This window comes from Anabas testudineus, chromosome 17, assembly GCF_900324465.2.
Source record: "Anabas testudineus chromosome 17, fAnaTes1.2, whole genome shotgun sequence".
Taxonomy (NCBI): Eukaryota; Metazoa; Chordata; class Actinopteri; order Anabantiformes; family Anabantidae; genus Anabas; species Anabas testudineus.
The window spans coordinates 18,028,433-18,051,185 of NC_046626.1; the positions used below are offsets into that span (position 1 = coordinate 18,028,433).

Consider the following 22,753-nt stretch of genomic DNA (forward strand, 5'->3'; position numbering starts at 1 on the left):
TTAGTGAGTTTTTGCCTCAGTCTCATCAGTGCTGCACCTCTCAGTCAGCTTCTTATTGGTTGATTCACTTAGTTCACCTGGGCAAGATCAGCACCTCTGTGGTGACAAAGAAAACAGCGGCCATGTTGTCTTCACTGTTCGCACAGCTGGTCTGTAAAAAGGTTTAACTGACAGAATCGTTACTGTCCAAATGTAAATACCAGTCGCCGGTGTCTCACAAAAACAAAGAGATTCAGGATATCTAAAGAAAGTGTTCAAGAATAAAGATAAAAACTGTTTATTTGCGATCCGATTGACAGTTGAGTGTACAAACAGGGCAGCAGGATTAAGCAAGTCTGGTCTTGAGCAGACTAACAGAATAAACTTCCATGGTAATTTGTTCCACTGCTTTCATCAAACAGACTCACACATAGGTTCAGCCGGGAATAGCTGAAAGGTGAGGTTTGTCTGTTAATGTCTCATTCTAACGATGATTTTTGATGTATTTTAAAAGGTGTGGACTTCAGGAAGACGAGACGGCGCCGCTGCTCTTGAAGGTCTCTGCCTCATTAAATAGAAATAGGTTTAATGGAGACTTTTTTATTATCTATCTCAACAGTGGGTATAGACGGACTGGCAGCCTGTCCGGGGTGTAGCCCGCCTCCAGCCCAATGCCAGCTGGGATAGGCTCCACACTCCCATCATCCTTGAAAAAGCTGCACACCCAGTAGCTAATTGCTTATTTAGAAGTAAGACGGTCAACTGAGATCCCATCTTAGCAGCTGGATAGTGTAGAGGTAAGTTTGCCGCCTTCCATGCGGGTTCTGGGGTTTGAATCCCAGCTGTGGCCTACCTCTTGCGCTTACTCCGCCTGCCTTTGTACCTTATTTGTAAGTTGCTTTGGATAAAAGCATCTGCTTAATGTAAGTCTTGTGTTTATACTACCCCAGTTTGAGCTCATCATAAATGTTTCAACATCACTGTGTTTTCTATTATTGTTCCAACATGCTATAAAAGAAAAGCTGGGAAAGGAGCCACGTTTATTTCATCGTCAGGGCATCATAACTCGTCATTCATTCGGCCAGTAAAGGAACACTCATCAAACTAAATTAAAACCTATTGTTTGTTGTCACAGTTTTCACAAGTTATCACTCAAAAGAAACCTTGTGGGAAAAAAAAGGGTGAATCTAAACGAGTGCACAGAGTACCAGTGCATTTTCAGTGTCAAAACAAACGATTTTCTCACTGGAGTTGAAGATTTTGGCAGATGATCGATACAAAGCAACTCGAAACTACGTTTGGGAAATGATTCTTCTCCACACAAATATCACAATATGTGAAATTCCAGTGGGGCCACACAGGTAGCTACATAAAAGTGCAGTTACATGTTCACTGGGGATTAAATTATATAAATATTTTTAATCGACTTCCCAGGACCTGAAAGTTATAAAAAATACTTCACCACACATTTCCAAATTTTGAAAAACCTTGAATTTAAATTTTACTATTGTTCACCGACTCAGAAAGTGGTTTCTTATCATTAGATGTGATTGATAAGTTAACTTCATGACAGAGAAGACAGCTACAGTATTGCACATACTCTGCAATCCTCAAACACACACACACACACACACACACACACACACCTAATTGAGCGTAAACACCAAATCATACAGTTAAATGTTCACACACTTACATATTCACAATCTCTCTCTCGCACACACTCACACACACCATAATGCTCACTGTTTAGTGCCTATCCCATGACACAGTAAACAAAACAACAATCTGACAATAAAAAGGGAACAAGCAAACAATAACCTAAAACAAAAGAAATATAAACATCTTTTCCACTGGCAGCGCCCGCTGTTGTCTGTCAGTGTTTTCTGACCCAGATGAGTCCAGATCCATCAGGGCCAATCCAGTCCAGTCCAGTCGTCATGTCATGCCTCACCTGAGTGAGTCTATAAACACTGAGTCGTTGTCTAGAAGAACTGTGTACCTACTCATGGTGTGTTTTAAAGAAAAGGGCCCTGTCCATGTGTGGTTGGGATAGAAGTAGTAGTAATAGTAGTTGTTGTAGTAGTGGTTGTGGGCCTGCGTTTCCTCCGTGCGGGTCAATAGGTGGCGGTGGCGGGCTCCCTCCCCGAGCTGAAGAGTATTTCGGCCTTCGAGCTGAAGAAATATGTCAGCAGGAGGGACGTTAGCAGTATGCCAATACCCACACCCAGCGTCAACATCTGGGGGAGGAAGAAGAAGAATTAGCACCATGAAAAAATTACAAGGAAAATCCACACAGCCATTCAGCGGGTTTTCACTTCACCACCATTTCCCACCCCTAAAAAAATACCAAACGTTATTACACTGATTTTTTTAACATTCCAAGCAACCACTGCTTTTCATTCATGCTCTTTTACCCTGCAGCTAATTCTTTTTCAAACAGTTGCCTAATTACAGATTCAACAGATGTATGTCAACAGTAACACAGAACTGAAACCACAGAATTTAATGATTATGAAAATCTTTTCTTTGTATTTCGGTCAGTTAATGAAAGAAAACAAAAAAACAAATCTTTCAAATTAACCAAAAATGTAACAGCCAGTCTAGACATTAACTGCCTCCAATCTTATGTCCACTGATTAAAAGCAGACAGTTTTTGAGTCTTGGTTGCGAGTATGTTGCTTTCATTGTGTCGCCAGCTTCAACAACTTTAACTGTTTACTGCTTCATTTACTAACTGTCCTAATAAAGCACACTGTGTGCCAGCATCTAACTTATTAATTAGTCTGTAATTTCCTTCAGAAACTGACACTGAGTCAGCCTCAAGCCTCACTTCGATTCATTTTCTGTGCACATGCACAACTTTAAAAAAATCTGTGTCTGATGAGTGAGGTGTAGTTTACCTCCAGATCATGACTGGCCACCAAGAATATGCGTCCTGTGATGGGCTTCCACCTGGACTCTGTCCATGTTGAGTAATCTGTGGAGGTGTACTGGTGCAGGTCGAAGGCTGGGGACAGCGCTTTGGAGAGACGAACGGTGGAGCGGACGCAAAAACCCTGTCTCTCTGTACTGTTGGGAGGTGCTGCACCCTGAACCCAAAAGTAGTAGTACAACTGAGGAAGAAAACAGGAGAAGATACGAGGTGGTGAAGGGGAAATGAATCTGTTACTTCCTTTTAAATGGAATCAATTACCAAATGTATGCTGACAATCATTACAAATTTTTATTTCATTCATAATAAAAACAACGTTCCCAAACTTTAACCTGTTTCCTTGGGAAAAGTCTTTGCCCCCTTGAGGCGCCAAGGGTTCGGGGTTCAGTGTCTTGTACAGGGACATGTGAACTATGTTAATAATCTCGTGAAGATTTACTTGATCCAGGTGAAATTGTCAATAAATGATCAGTAAAATCCTTCGTCAACCAAAAACAGAATAATAACTGTTTTCTTGTGATTTTCTCAAATAAAGACTTGAAACTTTACATTTTTTTAATCTTGGGTTTTAAACATATGAGATCGAGTCTTACATGTTTGCTGTCTTTGTCGTCCGGATCCATTCTCTGGTTCTTACAGTTGTCCTGGGTCGCGTTGACGGTGCTGCCGGTCAGGTTAGCTAGCAGGTGCTGGACAAGATAGGTCGGTTCGCTCTGCTGTACGGCCACACCAACATAGAGGTTTGCAGGCCTGTCAGCTGATAGACAGGAGGACAAAAGACGTTAACTTTAGTATCTGTATCTAAGAATAAATGAACAGTGACATTCCACATTCCCCCAGAAGCACAAAAAGAAAACTTATTCAAGATTATTATTTCCATTATTTTCCACCACTTTCACAGGAATCCAGTAAAAAATAAATAAAAAAAGATGAAGAAGGTGTTATCCAAACGTACTCAGATGATTGGCGTAGTCTGAAGTCATTAGTTGCTGGATCCAGGAGTTATTGGACTGAACAAGGAAACTGTACAGCATTTGGGTCACCTAAGAGAGAGAAAATGAGATCAATTCAAAATTTGTCACAGACAAGAAAAAGTAAAATGTCTTGTTAAATGTCTTTTAACAGCACATTTCAAATGACTGATGTAGAAAGTAAAAATACATGAAAATGTATAAATAACTTAAAAACAAGCACAACTCACAAAGCATTAAAAGTATCAGCATCAGTGTAACAGTGAATAAGACTGAAGAAGTGACAGTACAGTAACTGTAAGTAACTAATTCACAAGAATTTAAAAGTAATTAAGAACGAACAACAAATGTTATCAATGAAAATAAAACGGTTACTCCACAAATAAGAATCAGACAGTCTTACTATCTGAGGGTCAGCATTAATACTGCTCAGCTGGCTCTCGGCTCCTCCCGCCTGTGCATACAGAGCCCGTGCCACCATGGTCGCCACCTCAGTCAGAGCCTTAAAGATGCACAAAGACAATATTTAATTTGCCATCAGTAAATAAAATTAATGTGAAAACTGCTTTACATTGGTAAAATGGGTTTTAATTGAGAAAAGGGTCTGAAACAACTGAGAGACTAAAAGTGAGGAGGATGTTAAAAGCAGGTGTGACTAAACAAAATGCCCTAGATCCTAAAACATAATTACTCTCTAGTTAAAATTACACCTACCTGGAGCAAAACTAGACCACAGACAGTGGTGGACCGGCTTTACTAACTTTACTAACCCTTGCTGTGTCAGTAATGTGTTCTAGCTGCTCCTCTGGCGTCATGTTTGGTGGGTAAGATATGTTCAGGTATTCTCCATTATCATACATGCTCTCATAGAACCTGGACAAAGAAGAAGAAGAGAATATATTAAACACGTCAAATCCTTGACACAACAAATTCTAGTATCATATTAATAATTATAGCACACAGCTCTGCAGCCTAAGAAACTCTGAATCACCTGTTGGTGAAAGCAGACTTGTGATCCTCAATAACAACTCCTGGGATTGGTCGAGCTCGCAGGAAACGCTGGAAGGAAGATGGCGGGAGTGGCTGAGAGAAACCGGGCTCTTCCACCGACACATTTAAACCTGTGGCAGCTGCGCGCAATTTCTTGATGAGCTCATTCACCTGAAACAAAACATGGAAGGGAATAAAAAAAATATTATAGTGTTGATCATCATCAGCTCAAAAGTGTAATATTTTACATTTTATTGTGTTTTATAAAGGGTTATTTTATTTTGAATATTGTTTCGCATGTCATTGATTTCATTTTAAAAACAAAATATAGTTTTAATTTCTAGTTTTCTAGAATTCTCTACACAAACCTCTTCATTGACACTGTTGTTCCTCCTCGAAACAGGATCTGAATGAAACCACAGTGTGGAGTTGGGACGAAGTCCCACCTGTGGACAGAAAATTTGGTAACCTGAGATTTATGGGTCAGATTCATAGTACTGTTTAGGTGTTTGTCCATGAACAAATAATCCTTTAAAACCTGGTATTATCACATACAAACCTGCCCAATCTCCAGTACTGAGTGCACATTGTCCAGATCAACAGCAAACTGATTCTTCTCCATGTCATACACCATCCTGGAACTGCCGATGTAGTCAAAGGTTTCCTGGGGTCAACAGTCAAACAAAATATTAAGAATTAAAGCAAGAAGCCTGATAGTGTAATGCAACAAAACCCACATATACATTTATCATGTTGATTAAGCTTAATGGTGATTAGAATGATGTGTAAACAACTGACCCCTTGAAAGAAGGTGTAGAGGATGGTGCGGTTAAGATGGGCCTCCTGGGTGACGTTACGAAGAGCGTGAGCGGCCGCCAGCAGGGTGACAAATCCAGAGACTCCACTCTCTGCTCCTGGAGCGATGTCAAAGAAGAACGACCTGCTGTCCAACTGCAGAGAGGAGAGGAGAGATCATGTTTAGGTAAGTAGTCCAGCTCAAAGTGTCATTAATATGTTTGGAAAAAACAAACTTCAACACCAAAGAATTTAAGAGAATCTGCGATGAGAGATTTTCAACTCTCTTTTAAGTGGGGGAGTTCTCTCCCTCTTGTTGCACTGGAGTTTTATGCAGGTCTCTGGTCAGTGTTGCAACACTTGACAGTCTAACATCACCTACTCTAGGCTGCAATAGTGCCTACTCCAATATTTTATTAATAATAGAGCGCTTTTCTTGATGCATAGTGAGGATAAAAGAGGTCACTCAGCTTCATTATTAAGTGTTTTGTTTCCATAGCTCTTACTTTCAATAACACAAAGCAGGGGAAATACAAAAATGCAAAACTGTCAACTGTAACATGAAAGCATGACGTGAGTTGGACTTGACTTTCATACTGGAAAGTTCTCAAAGTGAGTGAGATCACTGCAGATACTGGCCCGAGACATTTCCCCACTTCTCCCAAACTCGCACTTGAGCATCTGCACATTAATAGGTAACAAATGTTATACTGTAGTGAAATACTGGTGAAGGCCTATTTAATCAGCGATGAAAGGAGCTTGCAACTCACCCTCGCTGCTGCAATGACCACACTTTCCCCATTTTTGTGGCCCTTGGCTGTGTTGTTTATAGGCCTGGTGGAGGCCCAAACATTGAAGTCACCCAGTGGATCACAAACCATGTCTAAAGGGAGAAATGGTTAGAATTGATCGGTAATAGTTTAAACTGACTACTAAAGACGAAAGACTAAACCTTATAACTCTTATCTATTGCAACCCATATCACATATTTAATCTTGTGCAAAGAAATCAGTTTATATGCTTTTATTTATTTATATTGTGTTTATACCTGGGTTGAGACTAAAGTTGATGTCGTTTCTCCTCATGCATGTGGCTGTGTCTGTGACAGCAGACATGTGAGAGTAGAGCTGCATAGCACACAGTGGATACTGAGGAGCGCTGCCGTTCACAACATGGTTATGGTCATAATAACACTGTGGATGCAGGAAAACAAACATGTATGTAAAATCCCTGCATGTGTGTTTTTTTTTTTTTTTTTTTTTTACAGTCAGAAACCGCAGCAATAATTTAGTATTCCAGCGAATCGCAAATAGTTGTCAATCGTTAGAACAAGTTATAACTTGATCCAGCTCCTTGCTCAGGGGCACACAGGCAGGTTTGGGCACAGCAATACTCTAACAGCCATGTTTAGGACATGTGCACGCACATACACACAGAGGTATCAAAGGCCTCCTTACGCTTACCCTGCCTGTACCTTGTATTTTACTTGTAAGTCTTGACTTGACTTGACTTGAGAGTCACTTTGGATAAAAGCGTCGGCTGAATAACTAAATGTAATTGTAAATGAATGGAGACATATATACACCTACATATGTCTATTAACTCTAAAGCATCTACATGCATGTGCAAATCATGTGTATAGGTTTATGTGTTTAATATTTATTTTTTGCACCTCTTTTTCATAAAGTGAAATATAAATAAAGTAAATTGTTATTCTAACTAAAGAATAAGAAGGCAAGTTTAGTCAAATGTACTCAGCGAATTGTGTGTATTTAATAACAGTATTCAGCTATGTTATGACTACATGACCTACACGTACTGAAGAGTGACGCTGGATCTGTTCTAATGTTTTGCCGCTTTCTGTTGCTCTGCTGCGCTAATTTAATTTCACTAATATTTTTGCCTTTCTGGTGTCCTATATCTTCTGTGTGCCATTTTCAATAAATCACCCCATGTTTTCAGAACAACTCACCAAAGTACTGTTTTAGCCAGCTAGATTAACACTGCCACTTTAAAGAGATGTCACATTGATGATGCTATGTTCTTATAAATGAAAGTAAAAACAAAACAGAACGGAAATATGCAGGTTATGTTGAGCTCAGCAGCTCTGTGATAGCTGTAGTCTGAGAAAACATCAAGTCTGCTGAAGGAGAAAAATAAAGGGAAAACAACTAAGACAGATATTCTGAGCAAAGTCAACAGACGAAGTATCAGCAGTCCCATTTACCTGGCGTATGACCTGAGTCTCATTGTCGTCTTTTAAAGAGAAAATGGGGAAATCAAACTCCTCATAGGACAAGCCGTTTCCCAGAGGATTCCATACTGTCACATTACAATGGGCCATGGTTGGATCGTATTTCTCTGTATAAACACCTGAGGAAAGCACAGAGAAAACATCAGCAGCAGCTATATCAAAGCAGCCACTCATAACGAGTGTACTGTGTGAGATAACATCTATCTCTATCACATTGATTTCCTCATATTCAATGTGAATTCATATAAATCGCATTTAATGAATAAACCTCTTTGTAGCGTGGTATTTATACATTAGCTTAACTAAATCATGTAAATGAAACATTAACTCACATACAAAGTATGATAAAACTACAACTGGTGTAAACTGAGGGATACGTCTTATCATGTCTCAGCACCCACCTGTGTTCTCGTTGGGGCAGGTGTTGTGGGGAGAAAAGCCTGCAGCTGGGTTTGTGTTTGGCGCCACAACTGCAACGCCTGCCACCCTGCCGGAGCCGTTCTTTAACTTCATCATGATGGATCTGACGAGCAGACAGGAGGCACGGGGCAGGGGAAACGATACAGGAACAAATACAAATCAGACATGGGTGTAAAATGCTCAGGTTTCTTTCCTCAGGGTTAGACAAGTAGAATTAGCAGAGGTTACTGTGCTGTACACTTCTCTTACTGACAGCTAATATCCGACTGGGTCTTACTGCATTGTGCTGATGATAAAATTTCTCATGCATCTAATGTTCAACTATTTGTAAGATGACAGACAAAAAAAAGTTGCAAATATGAAGTTTAGGTTTCAATAGGATAGACCCAGAAGACAGAAACAGAGATTATCTGTGATTTCTGAGGTGTCAGTGGTTCAGTTGGTAGAACAATCATCAACCCTAGTGGTATTTCAGGTGAAATTGTCCAAGAACAGCTTCCCCAAGGTGATAAATAAAACATGTCCTTAATATAACTAAAGGAAAATTTAGACAGAGTTCCACTGTATGTGAAAAAAAAAGTCCTTATTTTCAATAAGGAAGTGCATTAACCGACTGGCAGCACATGGGGTTTCACTACACTCATACAGAGAGAAAGTTTTTATGCAATACTTTTTAGCCACTTCAAAAGGAGTCGAGTTGCTTAATCACTCGTGCATTCCCGGCTGAGATTGCTGTATGTCTGCTGTTTACCTTGAGACTGACCACAAAGGATGACAAAGTTGCTGCCTGGAACTTTCTAAAGTTGTGAAGTTCTGTCTGTGAGAATTGAAAATCACTTGTTGTGCTTTTTAAAAACACACTTTGTCCCTCTAACTCAATCGTATGTTACTCAGTTGCTGTGTTTACATGCATTTAGGTCCAGTTCTCAGGTAAGCTGATTTCTTAAGTGTCATGTAAACAAGAAAACTGGTTTCCATAATCTGAGTAGGGGATTAGAGAAACTTGACTTTGTCCTGGGGAATTGGAGATTTCTCTTCCATATATATTTGTAAACAGTAAACAGTTTTTTCACAATTACATTTGCATGATAAAAGGCTGCAGAGGAGTGGAGTGGCTTTATGATATGAAAGACCAATATCCTCTCGATTTTAAATGTAGGCCGACCAAAGTCTGTCTAAAACTGAAACTAACACAAAGGTTCCTGATGACGTCTAAATACGGTGCTTTCATGACACAGTTCATGCATAGCATGTCTCCCTTTTCCTTTGTCTCCTCTGACACACACAGCAAAAATAAAAAGTCAGAAATCAGCCTGTTTTATCACTACACAGAATCTGTGAGCCAATGTTGTAAAATACGAGTTTTATTTAATTTTTTTTACGAATCTGTATCTGAATCATGCATCTAGTAGCCTCCTTATTTAGGTGCATGTAAAAAAAGTCAATATCTCAGTGGTACTTTAAAGAACACACCCAACTGATGTCTGCAGTCCAGTGTTGTCTTATTGCAAGAAGTTGATTTAGTTTTAATAAAGTCTGCCTTAATAAAGCCTTGCACCTGCAGGTATTCCTACTGCAGGATGCCACATGGTAACTGTACCTGGTAAAGAGCCGGTACTCCAGTATGACCATATAAGGAGGATTGGGTCCAGAGCGCAGGACCCAGTCCAGGTTTTCCTCTGACTCAAGCACATGGAGCACACCCACATTACCTGACAAAGAGGCTGAAAGCCAAAAGAGGAAATTAAGGTATCAGCATCAGGTATATCTTTTTTTTCCTACATTTATATAGAAAATAATTTCTAACCCTCCAAGCCAACCAACTAATGGTGCATTTCCAAACTTGAGCTGCCTGGAGCAACCATTCAGAAAACTCTTTGAAAGACCTGATGCATAATTAAGCATATTGCATAATCTATTAAAAGAAGTACAAGCGTTCCAGATTCACTGTGAACAAGCTCCAGCTTGTGATGAGCACTAAGCATGACTTTAATTAGTTGCTTTACTTACACTGGCAACCTATTTGATGTGTTGCATTGAGGAGTCTCACACATGGGATTTTGTAATTGAGATGTACATAAATCTTCTTTTCCACTGAATTACAGCGGACACCTGCAAGAAAGAAGAAGCACTGTAAGAACTGCAAAAGGAGTATTTATGTGATAAAGACAACTTAATACATGATTCATTTGTTCGTGAAACTTGAAAATGAAAAGTTGCATATTGTTTTGCATCCTACTGAAATCTTTAGCATATGACAGATTACTACTGAGACTTAAAAGTAAAGTGTGTGAATGAGTAAACAATTCAATGAAACACATGTATGCAGAAACATCATTTATTATTTCTAAAGATGTCACTGCTACCTCAAAATGTCCTCAATTTACTGCTGCTTTGTCCACACTGAAACTTACACAAAGGTGCAACACTATGAGGAATGAAAATGTTTGTCAACCACTATTTAAAGACCATTATTTGGGATTTCCGCAAATTATGGACATAATATTTAACACAAGTCTCAGATAGACTGAAGTAATGTGAAAATAAACCCTAGTTAATCAAAAATATACTAAACTTGTGTGCCGAATTTACCAGGCCCCCCTAAGGATGTGAAAAGTGACTTAATCTTTGCTTTCCCTGCTATGTGTGTTCAGTTACAGTGACATTAGCATTAAACTACCAGATATTAATATAAAGTTTGGCGTGGTGTTATAGAATTGTATGCCTCCGGGCGGCCGCAGCTGGGTAATCACGAGTGGTCACGCTGATGCGGAGTTGCTCACACCAACAGATCTAATATGCGACTACCTTAGAGAAAAGTAATTGAAAAGACATAGCAAGAGAGATCTGTGGTTATTTTAGGAACTTAGCGTGGATGTAAATGTATCAAGAATTGTAGCAACACCAAACTCCATTGGATAAAATGGAAAAAACCGGTAATGTAACGTTAAAGACATCGGCGTAGCTCTTGCTAACGCTGATTAGCCTAGCATTAAGCTAGCTCAGAGCACAAAGAAGTCAATCAAGCTAACTGTCTGACACAGAAACAGACTCCTGTCGTTAACAAGTCAGTGTATGTCTACATCCAGCACCGCTAGAAAACCACTTACCCAAATAAAAACAACAAACTAGCAGGTTAATAATCCATTTGTTCGACAGCAAATCCATCTTCCTGGTTTGAAAAGCAGAAAAACACAACAGGAAGTGTTGACATGGGAAAAACGTCCGGGTTCCGCTTTGTGCTCCGCTCCCCTGAAGAGGACGGACCCAGTTTAAAAAAATAAATAAATAAAAAGGACGGCACCTATTTAGTTTTTAAATTATAAATAACCAATATTCTGTCCTCAATATACTTTAATTCTTTTTAATATTAAAAATGTAAAGTCATGCCATCCAAAGGACTAAATGTTCCTGATGACTCAGCCCTATGGTGCTTTGAATAATCTTTTACCACACACACACACACACACACACACACTCAACCACAGTGGCAACTAAACCTCAATAAAAAAAAACACACACTTTGAATTTCAGTTCATAAACAGGTAACTTTATTTTTTTTACCCCTCGATACACAGCAGACCTGCTCATTTTGGATTATTCATCTTATACAAGTCAATAAAGAGACAACAGATTTACAGCTCTAATAAAGTCACAATATGGAGATGACAGAGCAGCTGTTAACAAGAAAAGCCTTTTTGCAGGATTATTGATGCATGGAATTAGATATTTAAAAGGAATACAGAGGTTTAACATCACTGTGAGCAAACATATATATTTCTACTTTAATTCTGTATGTCAGAAATCGCTTTATTTCTGTGTGGATGTGATTTGCTGAAGATCTTCACGTCTTTGTCCTCTTAACGGAACTGAAGTGGACTCACACGCAGACCGATAACATCCTTGCCAATCTCCGTTACCTAGGGAATAAAATAATATTAAAGGTTGGAGGTCACAAGAAGGAAATGGGGAATAATACAAACAATATTATTCTGTTTGTCATTGTTATATTGTTTTTAATGAATACTAACAGTAGCAACAACAATGAAACTAAAAACATCAACTTATGCAACATTTTGCAGAACCTTCCAGGTTCACTGGTGTTGTACGTGGCTGTACTGAGTCCTGACCTACCTGTGTGACCCTGCAGACCTGGCCTTTGTAAGTAGGACAGTAGCAGGCTCCAGACAGAGGGCATTTCTCCACAGGGCGTCCGCGGTACAGTGGGACAAAAGAGGCAGCGCATAGGTCAAATGGATTGTGGGGGTCATAGTTCAACTGGTGGGCATCTGTCAAGGTCTTCTCACAAGCCGCCAAAATCTTGCGAGTCTGAATGGCAGGAAGATATTTTACATACAAGATAAGAAAACAGAACACTACAATAAATTTAAAACTTGAATGTTCTTAAAAATCCAAATAAATCAACCTGCTGTGCGACATCTGGCTTCGGCCCGAGCTCAAGCAGGCGTCTCGCAAAGCCGGCAGCAGTCTTGAAGTTACGCAGTTTGAAGAAGAGGTTCAGAGCAGTGCGCAACACCAGCACCATGTGGACAGGCTGGAGATTACAGTGGGTGAAGTAAGCAGCCATCTGTAGGAAAAAACAAACAGATGTAAAACAATTAATCACTAAAGTGTACATTTAGAAACGAACGCATGTTTTGGTTATAGTAAGTCTACACAAATCTTTACCTCGCACAGCCTCTTCTGCTGTTCCAATGTGTCTTTAGGCAACTTCTTTCTCTCGGTCTCCATGGTTAGACCCACTATGTACTCTCTACAAATAGTGATCAGCTGCTGGGCCTGAAACACACAAATCCCAGTTACACATTGAACCAATGTGCATTTAATCACAAATACATCTACACAGGGTGTGTATTTGCATCTGAACTACATGACAGTGTTATTCATATTCTCATGAGTGAGGACTGGCACTTTGAGATTAAACTGATGAGACTGAAAGCAGGACACATGCTCACCTCTGCAATCTCCTGCTTGTTATCAACCACCAGCAGAGGTACAGACAGCAGGATGACTCTAAAGCGCTCGACAGCCTCTTCAAAACGCCCAGAAGTGGTCAGCTGGTAGCACTGCTGCAGGCGGGAGATCAGGTCGGACAGACGCAGGCCAACTGCAGGCAGGCCCTGCTTTGCCCCACAGTCCTAAAATATAAATAATTTGTTTTTGTTTCTCATCACTATATAAAGTAGTAAAATAAATACATATCGGTCTAAACAACATGCCATGATTGTTATGAGATAACCAATAGCTGTACCTTCCAGTTCCTCTGGGGATGACTGCGCAGGCAGGGCAGGGAAGGCAGCCCCAGGTAACAGGTGTGCCCCCTGGACAGTGTCTGCATGAACAGCAACTTGTAGGGAGCGAAGTTCACAACTCCTACCTGGTCATGGAGCAGCTGTGATGGAGAAGGGAAAACAGTAAATGTCACCACAGTGTGTCAATAACAACACAGAGAGTCATAAGAAATACTGTCAAACTGTACACACTCTCATGGCAGTTTCAAAGGAGCCAGCCAGGATGTGGTCCACAGGCAGCTGTGAATTGTTGCACCACATCTGGCTTGGACTTGTGCCCTTGGTTGGTGGGACGAAGAAGCCATCCTCTGCTCCTCCAGCTGCACCAGCTGGTATGTCCTGTGAATTGACAGAAAGACATAGCTGCAGCTGAGCACATATAACATGTCTGTATAATGTTAAGACAAAAACCTCAGCGGCCTGATTACAGGTTTAAAAATCCAAAACCTCGTCAAGACATGAGGAGAAATGTATCTGAATCTGTCTTGAGCGTAACATTAATCCTGTTTCACTAGTGGTAAACTGATTACGTCTACTCACCAGCTCTGGGGGAAGGTCCAGGTCTTCCTCCACCTCCCAGCCTCCTCCCTCCTCTTTCACCACTCCTTCATCCCCTAATCCTTCCTGGGCATCCATGAAGCCATCTGAGAGATAAGCAGTAACAATAATTATCATATAAGATGTGCCATTGATAATGTGGTACACTCTGTTCACTGCAAGTTAATATATTGTTCATTTTAATTTAATTCACCTTCATCCAGCTGAAGCTCTGCATCGTCTCCCCAGCCCTCGCCTCCTGAAGTATCCATGTCCAGGTCGGCAGCCATCTGACCTGCCTTCCCTACAAATCAAAAAACAATGTTGTGATTATAAAATGGATAGCCAAAGATTTAAAGTTTCAACAGAGGTACAGCACTAGAGCATTTTAGGAGAGTGAATACATAGGGCTTATGTATATGTGCATCTGTCAAGCCTTATCACTCACCCTTGGCTGCAATGGCTCCCTCAAAGAATCCCTTTGATACAGTGAGCAGGGGCCAGTTGGTGTCCAGAGGGTTAATGGGTGGAGGGGGCTGCAGCAGCTGTGCATTGGGATCAACCTCAGGCACCTACAAGACACAATATCAAGTTTACATAATTACAACTACATATTTATTAACTAAATTATGAATACAGCAACAATACCATAACCCTAACCCCCCAACGCACCGTCTCCTTTTCTAAGTCAAAGGTCTCCTTTAGCGCCTCAGCTTCTTCATCCAGTCCATGGGTGGCTGCAGTCAGGTAAGCCAGAGACTCTGCATATATGAACACAGACAGTTAGACATGTTTGCTTTTTTCCCCCTCAATGAAAACGAAAAACATAACGTGGAAAAAGTGAACTCACTCTGCCCACAGTTCTTCAAAATGCGGACCCTCTCACTGACGTCTCCCAGGTAGAGAGCTGCTTGGTAGTGACCACTCATGTCCTTCCTGATCTCAGCTACAGATATACAGAAAATATATCAGAAATACTGACAGTCAAACAAAGCCAAATCAACTAGTTTTTTTAATCACAGTCTGGATCAGTTACCAATCTTCATCATCTTGCGCAGTTTCGCCAGGTTGCCAGTGATGAGGTAAAGGAAGGTGAGCTTGTCAAAGTTCTTGGTTCTCTGGTAGCACATTTCCACAACCTGGTGGTGACCCTGCAGCAGCGCCGCCTCACCTAGACGCTCCCAGCAGCTGCGCTCATCCAGGGCCTTGGCAGCCTCCAGTGCCACCTGAAATGTGGAGAAAAAAAACTTGAAGTCTACTTAAATCTGGATATTATAAAAAAAATTATTCTCTGATTATAAAGTAGCTCACCTCAATGTTACCACACTCCAGAGCCAGGCTAAAACGTGTCTTCTCATCTTTGACAAAGTGCAGTGCCACCTCAGGGTAGCCCTTCTTCTGCAGGTAGGCAATGATCGACTGGCCTACAAGCTTGGCATTTCGCACCATGTGGAGCACCTGGAAGGAACAATAGGTAAGTTGTCAGAACTAAGATTTCCTTCTAAAACAATAACTTCTAAAGTTAAAGAGATCAAACATGTTGGTAAAATTAGAAGTAGAGGTTAACAATAACACATTTAATTTGGAAAAAATGGGAAGTACCCACCTCATCATATTTACGGTTGACCAGGGCCAGTTTGAAGCGGTACTCTGTGGGGTCGATGGTGAGGACGCGTGGTCTGCACTCCCTGTCCAGGCAGTAAACACTGTTTCCTCTCACTCGTGTCACATAGATGGGCAGATCCAAGGTCCTGATAATGCCATGATCACTGCAGAGACGTAATAAAAGCACCATCCATGCAATAAGTGTAGTCTTTCTTGTGGAAGAAACAATCTTAGGAATGTGTACTGTAAAATAATGTGAATCTGTTTCCAACAGATGTTTAACTAATATTGACAAAAACGCTTCTGGTGCCTCTGCACCATTAAAAATTAACCATTTCATCAGTGAAGACACTGAAAATGTGTCAGTCAAGCTGGTACATTTTTGACCTGCAGTCACTGTAGTGCTATCTCAGCAAGTTATTATTCTGATCCACAAATCTAGATCACATACCCAGAGGTTAGGGCATATTTGATGTGGTTGGAGGTGGTGTAAATGAAGACTCCACTCTCATCCCAGGATCCACTCTTCACTCTGATGTTTTCGTGAATGTTGCACAGACTCTCCAGCTTACGGTTGCAGATCATGATGGCTGCAAATGAAGGAGATTCAGACTCAGGCTTCTTTAAAAAAAAGTGATCAGTTAAGAACTAACATTTGCTGTTAATGAAACCAGTAAACCCATCAGCATGTGTGAAATCAGATCATGGGAGGTGCCTATTTACTTGTTGTCCTACACAGGACACAATTCGGTGAACTACAAATGTTTCAGAGCCTTACTGCTGCCACATGTTTAGGACACAGAAGAAGATGAAGTTGTTGTGGCACTGTGTTAAGTATCTTTATACCTAGAGATATGCATCTTATCTACTCACCGTGTTTAGCCAACAGAGCCACGTGGCTGGTGTCTGCACTCCACACCACGTACTTGACCTTAGCGATCTTGACGGTGGCTAGAGAGCGTTTCTGCTGCACATCAAACAGTGTGACGCCATCAGCATCACGCAGCAACAGGGAACCTGTTCCAGCGTAGAAGATTTCCTCGCAGCTTGGAACCTGAACTTTCTTAACAATTTCATTCTTTAGGTTTTTGATCAGCAGCTGCAAAGGAAAGGAAACCGTTATAACTGTGAATAAACTGTGAATATTCAAACAGAAGTTTGACTTAATGTTAAGTCAAATGTTAATATGTCCAAGTTTTTCAGTAGGATGAAGTACTACTTAAGATATATAATATTCTTTTCACTACAATTCTCAACTATGTAGAGCCTTCAAATGGACTTACAGAGTGCATTCGGTCCAGGACAGCAAATCTATTTCTTGCCACCCAGACGGCTGTTAGACCAGAGGACCTTTTTCCCTCAGGTGCTGAAAAAGAAAAAGGATAGGATCTGTTACTTAGGTCACAGGCACAGCATATTTAAAAGAATATGACTTCCTAGTAACTTGCATTGATATTTACTTATAGCAGTATTGCAGTTGAACACATTGCACTGTGATTTGTAGTTTAATGTAAACTATTTAGTGAGGTTTTCTTTACCATCAGGGTTCTGCGAGTCGCTTTCTTTGGGAATTGAGTACAGGTCATAGGTGCTGTTCTCCAGGTTAGTCGCCCTCTGCAAGTTATAAAGAGCATTACAACAAAAGCATGGAAAAACTCAAGTGTCTGTATATCCAGTAAGGGATTACTGTGCAAGTGTGTTTAGACTGAGAGTTACTTACAGTGCACAGCAGGACCGCATTCTCAGCTGGATTGTAAGACATGCTGAACACAGGGAACTTAGACCCACTATGGCAAGATAATAAAATAAAACACGTTCAACCTACTTCAAGAAAAGATGTCAGAGTGAAGTTGTTGCACTGCCAGCCATAACTACTACAAAGTACCTACCTGCGCAGCTGCATGACAGCAGTGTCTTTGCTGCTGTTGAAGTCCAGCTGGCGGAGGAAACGGTCCTTGACGTAGTACAGCATGTTCCCATGCACTGCGTATGCAGGACGCTCACGCTCCAACTTGAAAACAATCATGCCGCTGTCATGACCTGAAAGACACAAAACAACAAACACTTAAATATTAACATATTATATATAATAAATTAATGTATTTTCACAGATACATATTTATTTTCTTCTGTAAAAATTAAATTTCTGCCATTCATTTGCTTCGTTGAGCAGTTTTCCTTTAGAATAAAAGGATCCAGTTACCACTTACCAGCAGCAAAGAGATTGAGGTTTGGGTGAGCTCCCAGCACCCAAAACCGATCATGGTCCCGGCGGAAGGTCTGCACTCCGGTCCTCTTGGACATATCCCAGACCCGGATGCTCTTGTCCTCAGAGTTGGACAGGATGAGCTCTTGACGTGGGTGGAAGACGGCACAGGACACGTTGTTGTAGTGACCACGGCATGTATCCAACTCCCACGCCTTGGATTCTGGAGGAAATATTAAAGATATAGGAAATGTTTTTGTGAGGTGAAAAAAATGAAAATGTAGGGAAAAAGTCAACACTGTATACAGAATCAATTAATATATATAAAGTATACTAGATGTGGTTAGTTGGCTGGTTCCTAGAGTTTCCAAATGTAAAATGGGAGGCAGAGCCTTTAGCTATCAAGCTCCTCTCCTGTGGAACCAGCTCCCAGTTCAAGTTTAGGAGGCAGACACCCTCCCTACATTTAAGGCTTGAAACTTTCTTTCTTTTTGTTTTAATAGAGCTTATAGTTAAAGATGGATCAGGTGACTCTGAACCATCTCTTAGTTATGCTGCTATAGGTTCGTCTGCTGGGGGCCCTCTACTGATGCACCGAGCTCCTCTCCTCTCGTCCATCCATTCAAATGCTATTGTTGAATGTCTACTATAACTTTGTGTCTTCTCTCTCCTGTAGTTGCGTTTCCTCCTCTCTGTACTTTTCTGCAGGTTTCCTCAGTCTCTTTCCTCAGCCTCCTAGTGGGCGTCACCTACTGTTGTGTCTTCCAGTGTCACTTACCATTCATTCTCCAGATCTTGACCTGCCTATCATCAGCTCCAGACACAATGAGAGGCATGCTGGGGTGGAAAGCTGCCCAGTTGACCCCGCGGTCATGGCCCTAGGCACAGAAACTCAAATCCATCAACTGCGCCAGTTCTCTGAGCTGAAGATTTACTGGTCATTAAAACATTAACTGCTGCCTACTGGTTGACATAATTTGATGTTGATTGATACTAAAATACAATCTAATTTGTCAGAATCTGTAAATTACTGCAATTTCAACAACTAATTTTGTGGTTAAAACATAAACTATAATTAAATTTTTACTTGGAGCTAAAGGAGTAATAACTCAAAAACACACATAACAACATTATGTATTATATGCCCACTTATGCTAAATCAATAATCTCTCATTACTTTTCTTTTACATTTGCTGCTGATTCTATAAAATAACTAAATCCCACAGACAAAAGCTGCTGCTGCTGCTTACCTCAAGGACATGTTTGACAACTGCATCTGAGCCACCAAACAAGTCAACACCAGTGATGCCGCGCACGTCTGTCTCCACAGCACCTGGAGACAGGTTCTTCTTCCTCAGACCTGGAACCAAGATTCAGAGCATCGCGTGCAAGGAGGAGCCATGTTCATGTTACACAGGGCATAACCACAGTATAGGAGAGGAATAAAAATGTGAAAAGTAAGATACAAATTATTAAAATAATCAATCACAGAGCATTATAATTACAGAAAAGAGGCAAGAGGGGGGAATCATAAGAAGGGAGAACTGCTGGACTACTGCTGGACTACCGATCACACACACAGCATTGAAACACACCAACACAATCTGTGCTCTCTCTCTTTCCTTGCTAACTTGAGTCTAAAAAAACAAACAAACAAAAAAAAGGCTGTTGGAATACTGTTGATTGGCTTAATGAATCACTGGCACAAAGATGAAAATCACATTGAATTGATTGGACAGCAGAGTTAGATCAATTAAAATAATTAAGATCATCATCTTATAGACTCAAATCAGATTAGGAATAGAAAAATGATTGAGAAAACACAGCTCGTATTCGTGATTCCTGCCTGATAAAATATTATGGTGAACCAACAGTTCAGCAGTATGAAGAGATGACACAAGGTGAAAGAAATTGCACTAGGAACCCATGTGCAAGTGTGGATGTTTCCAGGGAGAGCATGGGAAGAGGAGGACACAGGAGCACATGTGGGCTTGGCTGATGAGGGTGAGGTGGGTGGTGGCTGGTGTTGTAAAGACGTGCTCTGATGGGGCGTTGTATGTCAGGAATATGAGTTTTGGCTTCTTAGAGGCCTGTGCAGGCCTTTTTGTTATTGATTTTGTCACAAGCAGTGTTAACAGATTCTGACGTCAAAGTTAGGGGTTAGGAATGAAATTGAGTAATGCTGTGACTATAGCTAGAAGAAATATAAACATTGCTTTATATTTCATGTTATATTTTGAGCAGTAGAACCAACCATGCAAATATCATGCCAAAGGTAGTTTAAATATTTTTAATATGAGTATTTAGGGGGTTTAAATGTGTGAAAATACACATTCAATCTAGTTAGTAGTTATTGTTGCTGTTTTTGAGCCAATTTAAGATAATGGTAAAAATACCATTATAGTCTTCCCATAATGCAAGGGTGAGTGCAAAGTAACCCTTTCTAGAGTGCTGAAAGAAGACTGTGACATGGACATGGAGAGCAAAGCGTGAGAACTGCACAATGTTCACCATGATGTTAACCAAGATCATGCTGAAAGATGTGAATGCAAACAAAGCTACAGATCCACATCTTATGTATGTGCAGAAAGAAAGTGGGAAATGACCAAATTAATGGGTTAGTTCATGAGAAGGCAAACAGACAAAGCAAAAAGAACAACAGTAAATATTTTTAGAGCATGCAGAGACACAAAAACACTTCTCCAATCTCCTGTTTGTGTCTTTTTTTGTGTCTTATCTACATCTTACACTGCTCTGACCACTTATTTTCCTCTCTCTTTTTGTCTGGAGAAGTGTTTCTGAAAACAGCCCACAGAGGTTTGTCCTCTACAAGCAACAGAGGTAGAAGAGGATATTCAGGACTTCAATCCTGTTCCTGCTTCTTCCTCATCCTTTGTACCACTCTACCCCCCACCCCATGAACCTAGCCCACTATACTCTGGTCCACAGTCCCCAGTCCCTCACCAGAGATATCCCACACTCGCACAGTCTGATCCAGACTGGCTGACACCACCAGGTCCTCAGAAGGATGGAACTGGGCACACATCACATAGTGATTATGTCCAGTCAGCACACTGCAGGAAAGAGAAAAAAGAAGAGGATATAATCAAAAATTGTAGATCACAGGTCATCAAAATATATTTTTTTAAATTTTAACAGGGCAATTCAGAGTGCATCTTACCAGACGCAGGTCCTAGACTGCCAGTTCCAGATGCGAATGGTCTGGTCATCTGAGGCACTCAGAATCCATGGGTACTCCTAAAGGGAATATTATTTCATTAATTTTATACTGACAACAAGATGCAGACTCTGCGCTGCAAAATTAGTAATGAAACCTACTAATGTGTTTGTAGTAGCAGAAAAACTCACATGGTGAAAGAAGGTGGTTCTGATGTAATCAAGGTGCCCGAGGAGGGTGAAGAGGCAGCGTCTCAGTTTGTAGTTCCACACCTGGTGAAAACAAGACTATTTACTCAGCATGTATTTGTACGACACTGGTGAATGGAATATCCAAGTTTAACTCACAAAACAGACCACTGAACATAACAATTTAACTCTTTACTTCTTAATTGATAATCAAGTCAGTCATTTATCTTTGTACTATGATGTTCACCAAGCAGCAATTTGTGAGCATTTATATTGTTGCTCATGCTTTTTTGTACGTTTGTTGTCTGTGCAGATTTTAAATTCATACAACCATTATGATAAATGGTAAAGCAAGAATTCTTGTATTTGCTAAAACTACAGTTTTAGATATTTCTTCCAGTCAAAAGGAGTCTCACCTTGATTTTGTAATCATCTCCTCCAGACACAAACAGAGGCTGCTGTTTATGAAAATCAATTCCTCTGACGGGACCTGTGGCCAAGCACACGTCAATTACATCGTGTATCCATCAATAATAAATTGCTGAAGTAGAAATAATAACAATAATAAAGAGCATGATCGCATTACCATCATGCTCGTCAAACTTGTCAATCAGTGTGCACATCCGATAGTCCCACAGCTGGATGACGCCGTTGTGCAAACTTGCAAGAACCCATGGCCTTTTGGGATGGAAACTTAGGCCTGAAGGGTAAAACTATTTATCAAGTATCTCATAATGGCACTGACAAACAAGCATGCAGACTTCAGTCGTGAGAAGTGTATCAACTGTATCAACTGTTTCAATTTAATGACTGTAATAGCTGTTAGTATTGTTTATTACGTTAGCTAGCTAGCTAGCTAGCTTAGATAGCTGACGTTGACCATATGGATTAAGGTAAACAGCACTACATTAAAACTAGGGCGACATTTGTTATTCACACTAGGGCTTTCTCATACATGACCATTAAATGTATTTAATAAAAGGCAAATTAAGAAAGATACACAACTGAGCCGGACAACGTCAGCTAAATGAGCTAACTTTAGCTCCTATGCTAACTTAGCCTGGCACTTACCTTTTACACGGGCCGACTTCGTTTCAAATTTGGTTAGCATTGTCAACGGGCAATTGCACAGGCTGTAATTTTACTGCTGTGGTGAAACAGAACTCCAACAGAAGCATAAAAATGTATAAAATCTCTCGATATTGCGATGTAGAATCAAGCGACCCGATCGCCTTCGCCCATTTAGCTGGTTTCTCCTTTTTCCTGACACGTAGTATGTTCTGTCTTCCGGTCGTGAACAATAAAGTTTTGCGTGAAGAGTTGACGCAGAAAGCTCCACGGCGACAGCGCATAGAAATACGACACATAGAAGAACACTGACAA

At 40.6% G+C, this 22,753-nt stretch overlaps 2 protein-coding genes across 2 annotated transcripts; both read right to left on the reverse strand.

Moving 5' to 3' along the window:
• Positions 1-1,002: 1,002 nt before the first annotated feature.
• Positions 1,003-11,561, reverse strand: ncstn (nicastrin). Its single transcript, XM_026374693.1, has 17 exons — positions 11,455-11,561; positions 10,355-10,456; positions 9,945-10,068; positions 8,326-8,447; positions 7,898-8,043; positions 6,719-6,863; positions 6,441-6,553; positions 5,674-5,826; positions 5,435-5,539; positions 5,244-5,321; positions 4,877-5,046; positions 4,656-4,758; positions 4,289-4,387; positions 3,870-3,957; positions 3,508-3,671; positions 2,883-3,095; positions 1,003-2,219 (listed from the first exon to the last, which is right to left on the reverse strand). The coding sequence occupies exons 1-17, from the start codon at positions 11,510-11,512 to the stop codon at positions 2,097-2,099; spliced, it is 2,106 nt and encodes a 701-aa protein (XP_026230478.1). The 5' UTR covers positions 11,513-11,561; the 3' UTR covers positions 1,003-2,096.
• A 311-nt stretch (positions 11,562-11,872) lies between these two features.
• On the reverse strand, positions 11,873-22,649 carry copa (COPI coat complex subunit alpha). The gene is made up of 30 exons (XM_026374349.1): positions 22,442-22,649; positions 21,957-22,070; positions 21,787-21,860; positions 21,374-21,454; positions 21,186-21,262; positions 20,969-21,078; positions 19,255-19,364; positions 18,783-18,882; positions 18,009-18,227; positions 17,688-17,838; positions 17,519-17,585; positions 17,337-17,412; positions 17,082-17,164; positions 16,672-16,897; positions 16,250-16,388; positions 15,800-15,962; positions 15,505-15,651; positions 15,230-15,419; positions 15,044-15,139; positions 14,866-14,954; positions 14,642-14,765; positions 14,408-14,497; positions 14,197-14,300; positions 13,849-13,995; positions 13,617-13,757; positions 13,321-13,503; positions 13,034-13,144; positions 12,771-12,932; positions 12,479-12,673; positions 11,873-12,264 (listed from the first exon to the last, which is right to left on the reverse strand). The coding sequence occupies exons 1-30, from the start codon at positions 22,479-22,481 to the stop codon at positions 12,205-12,207; spliced, it is 3,669 nt and encodes a 1,222-aa protein (XP_026230134.1). The 5' UTR covers positions 22,482-22,649; the 3' UTR covers positions 11,873-12,204.
• Positions 22,650-22,753: the final 104 nt, after the last annotated feature.

Coding starts and splice junctions, on each gene's coding strand:
- ncstn (XM_026374693.1), bottom strand. CDS start 11,512: ATGGATTTGCTGTCGAACAAATGGATTATTAACCTGCTAGTTTGTTGT. Junction 10,457..11,454: donor AGTTTGTTGTTTTTATTTGG/GTAAGTGGTTTT, acceptor TCTTTCTTGCAG/GTGTCCGCTGTAATTCAGTG. Junction 5,827..6,440: donor TGGTCATTGCAGCAGCGAGG/GTGAGTTGCAAG, acceptor TCCTCTCTGCAG/TTGGACAGCAGGTCGTTCTT.
- copa (XM_026374349.1), bottom strand. CDS start 22,481: ATGCTAACCAAATTTGAAACGAAGTCGGCCCGTGTAAAAG. Junction 22,071..22,441: donor GAAGTCGGCCCGTGTAAAAG/GTAAGTGCCAGG, acceptor TTTACCCTTCAG/GCCTAAGTTTCCATCCCAAA. Junction 12,265..12,478: donor AGGTCTGCAGGGTCACACAG/GTAGGTCAGGAC, acceptor TTTATTCCCTAG/GTAACGGAGATTGGCAAGGA.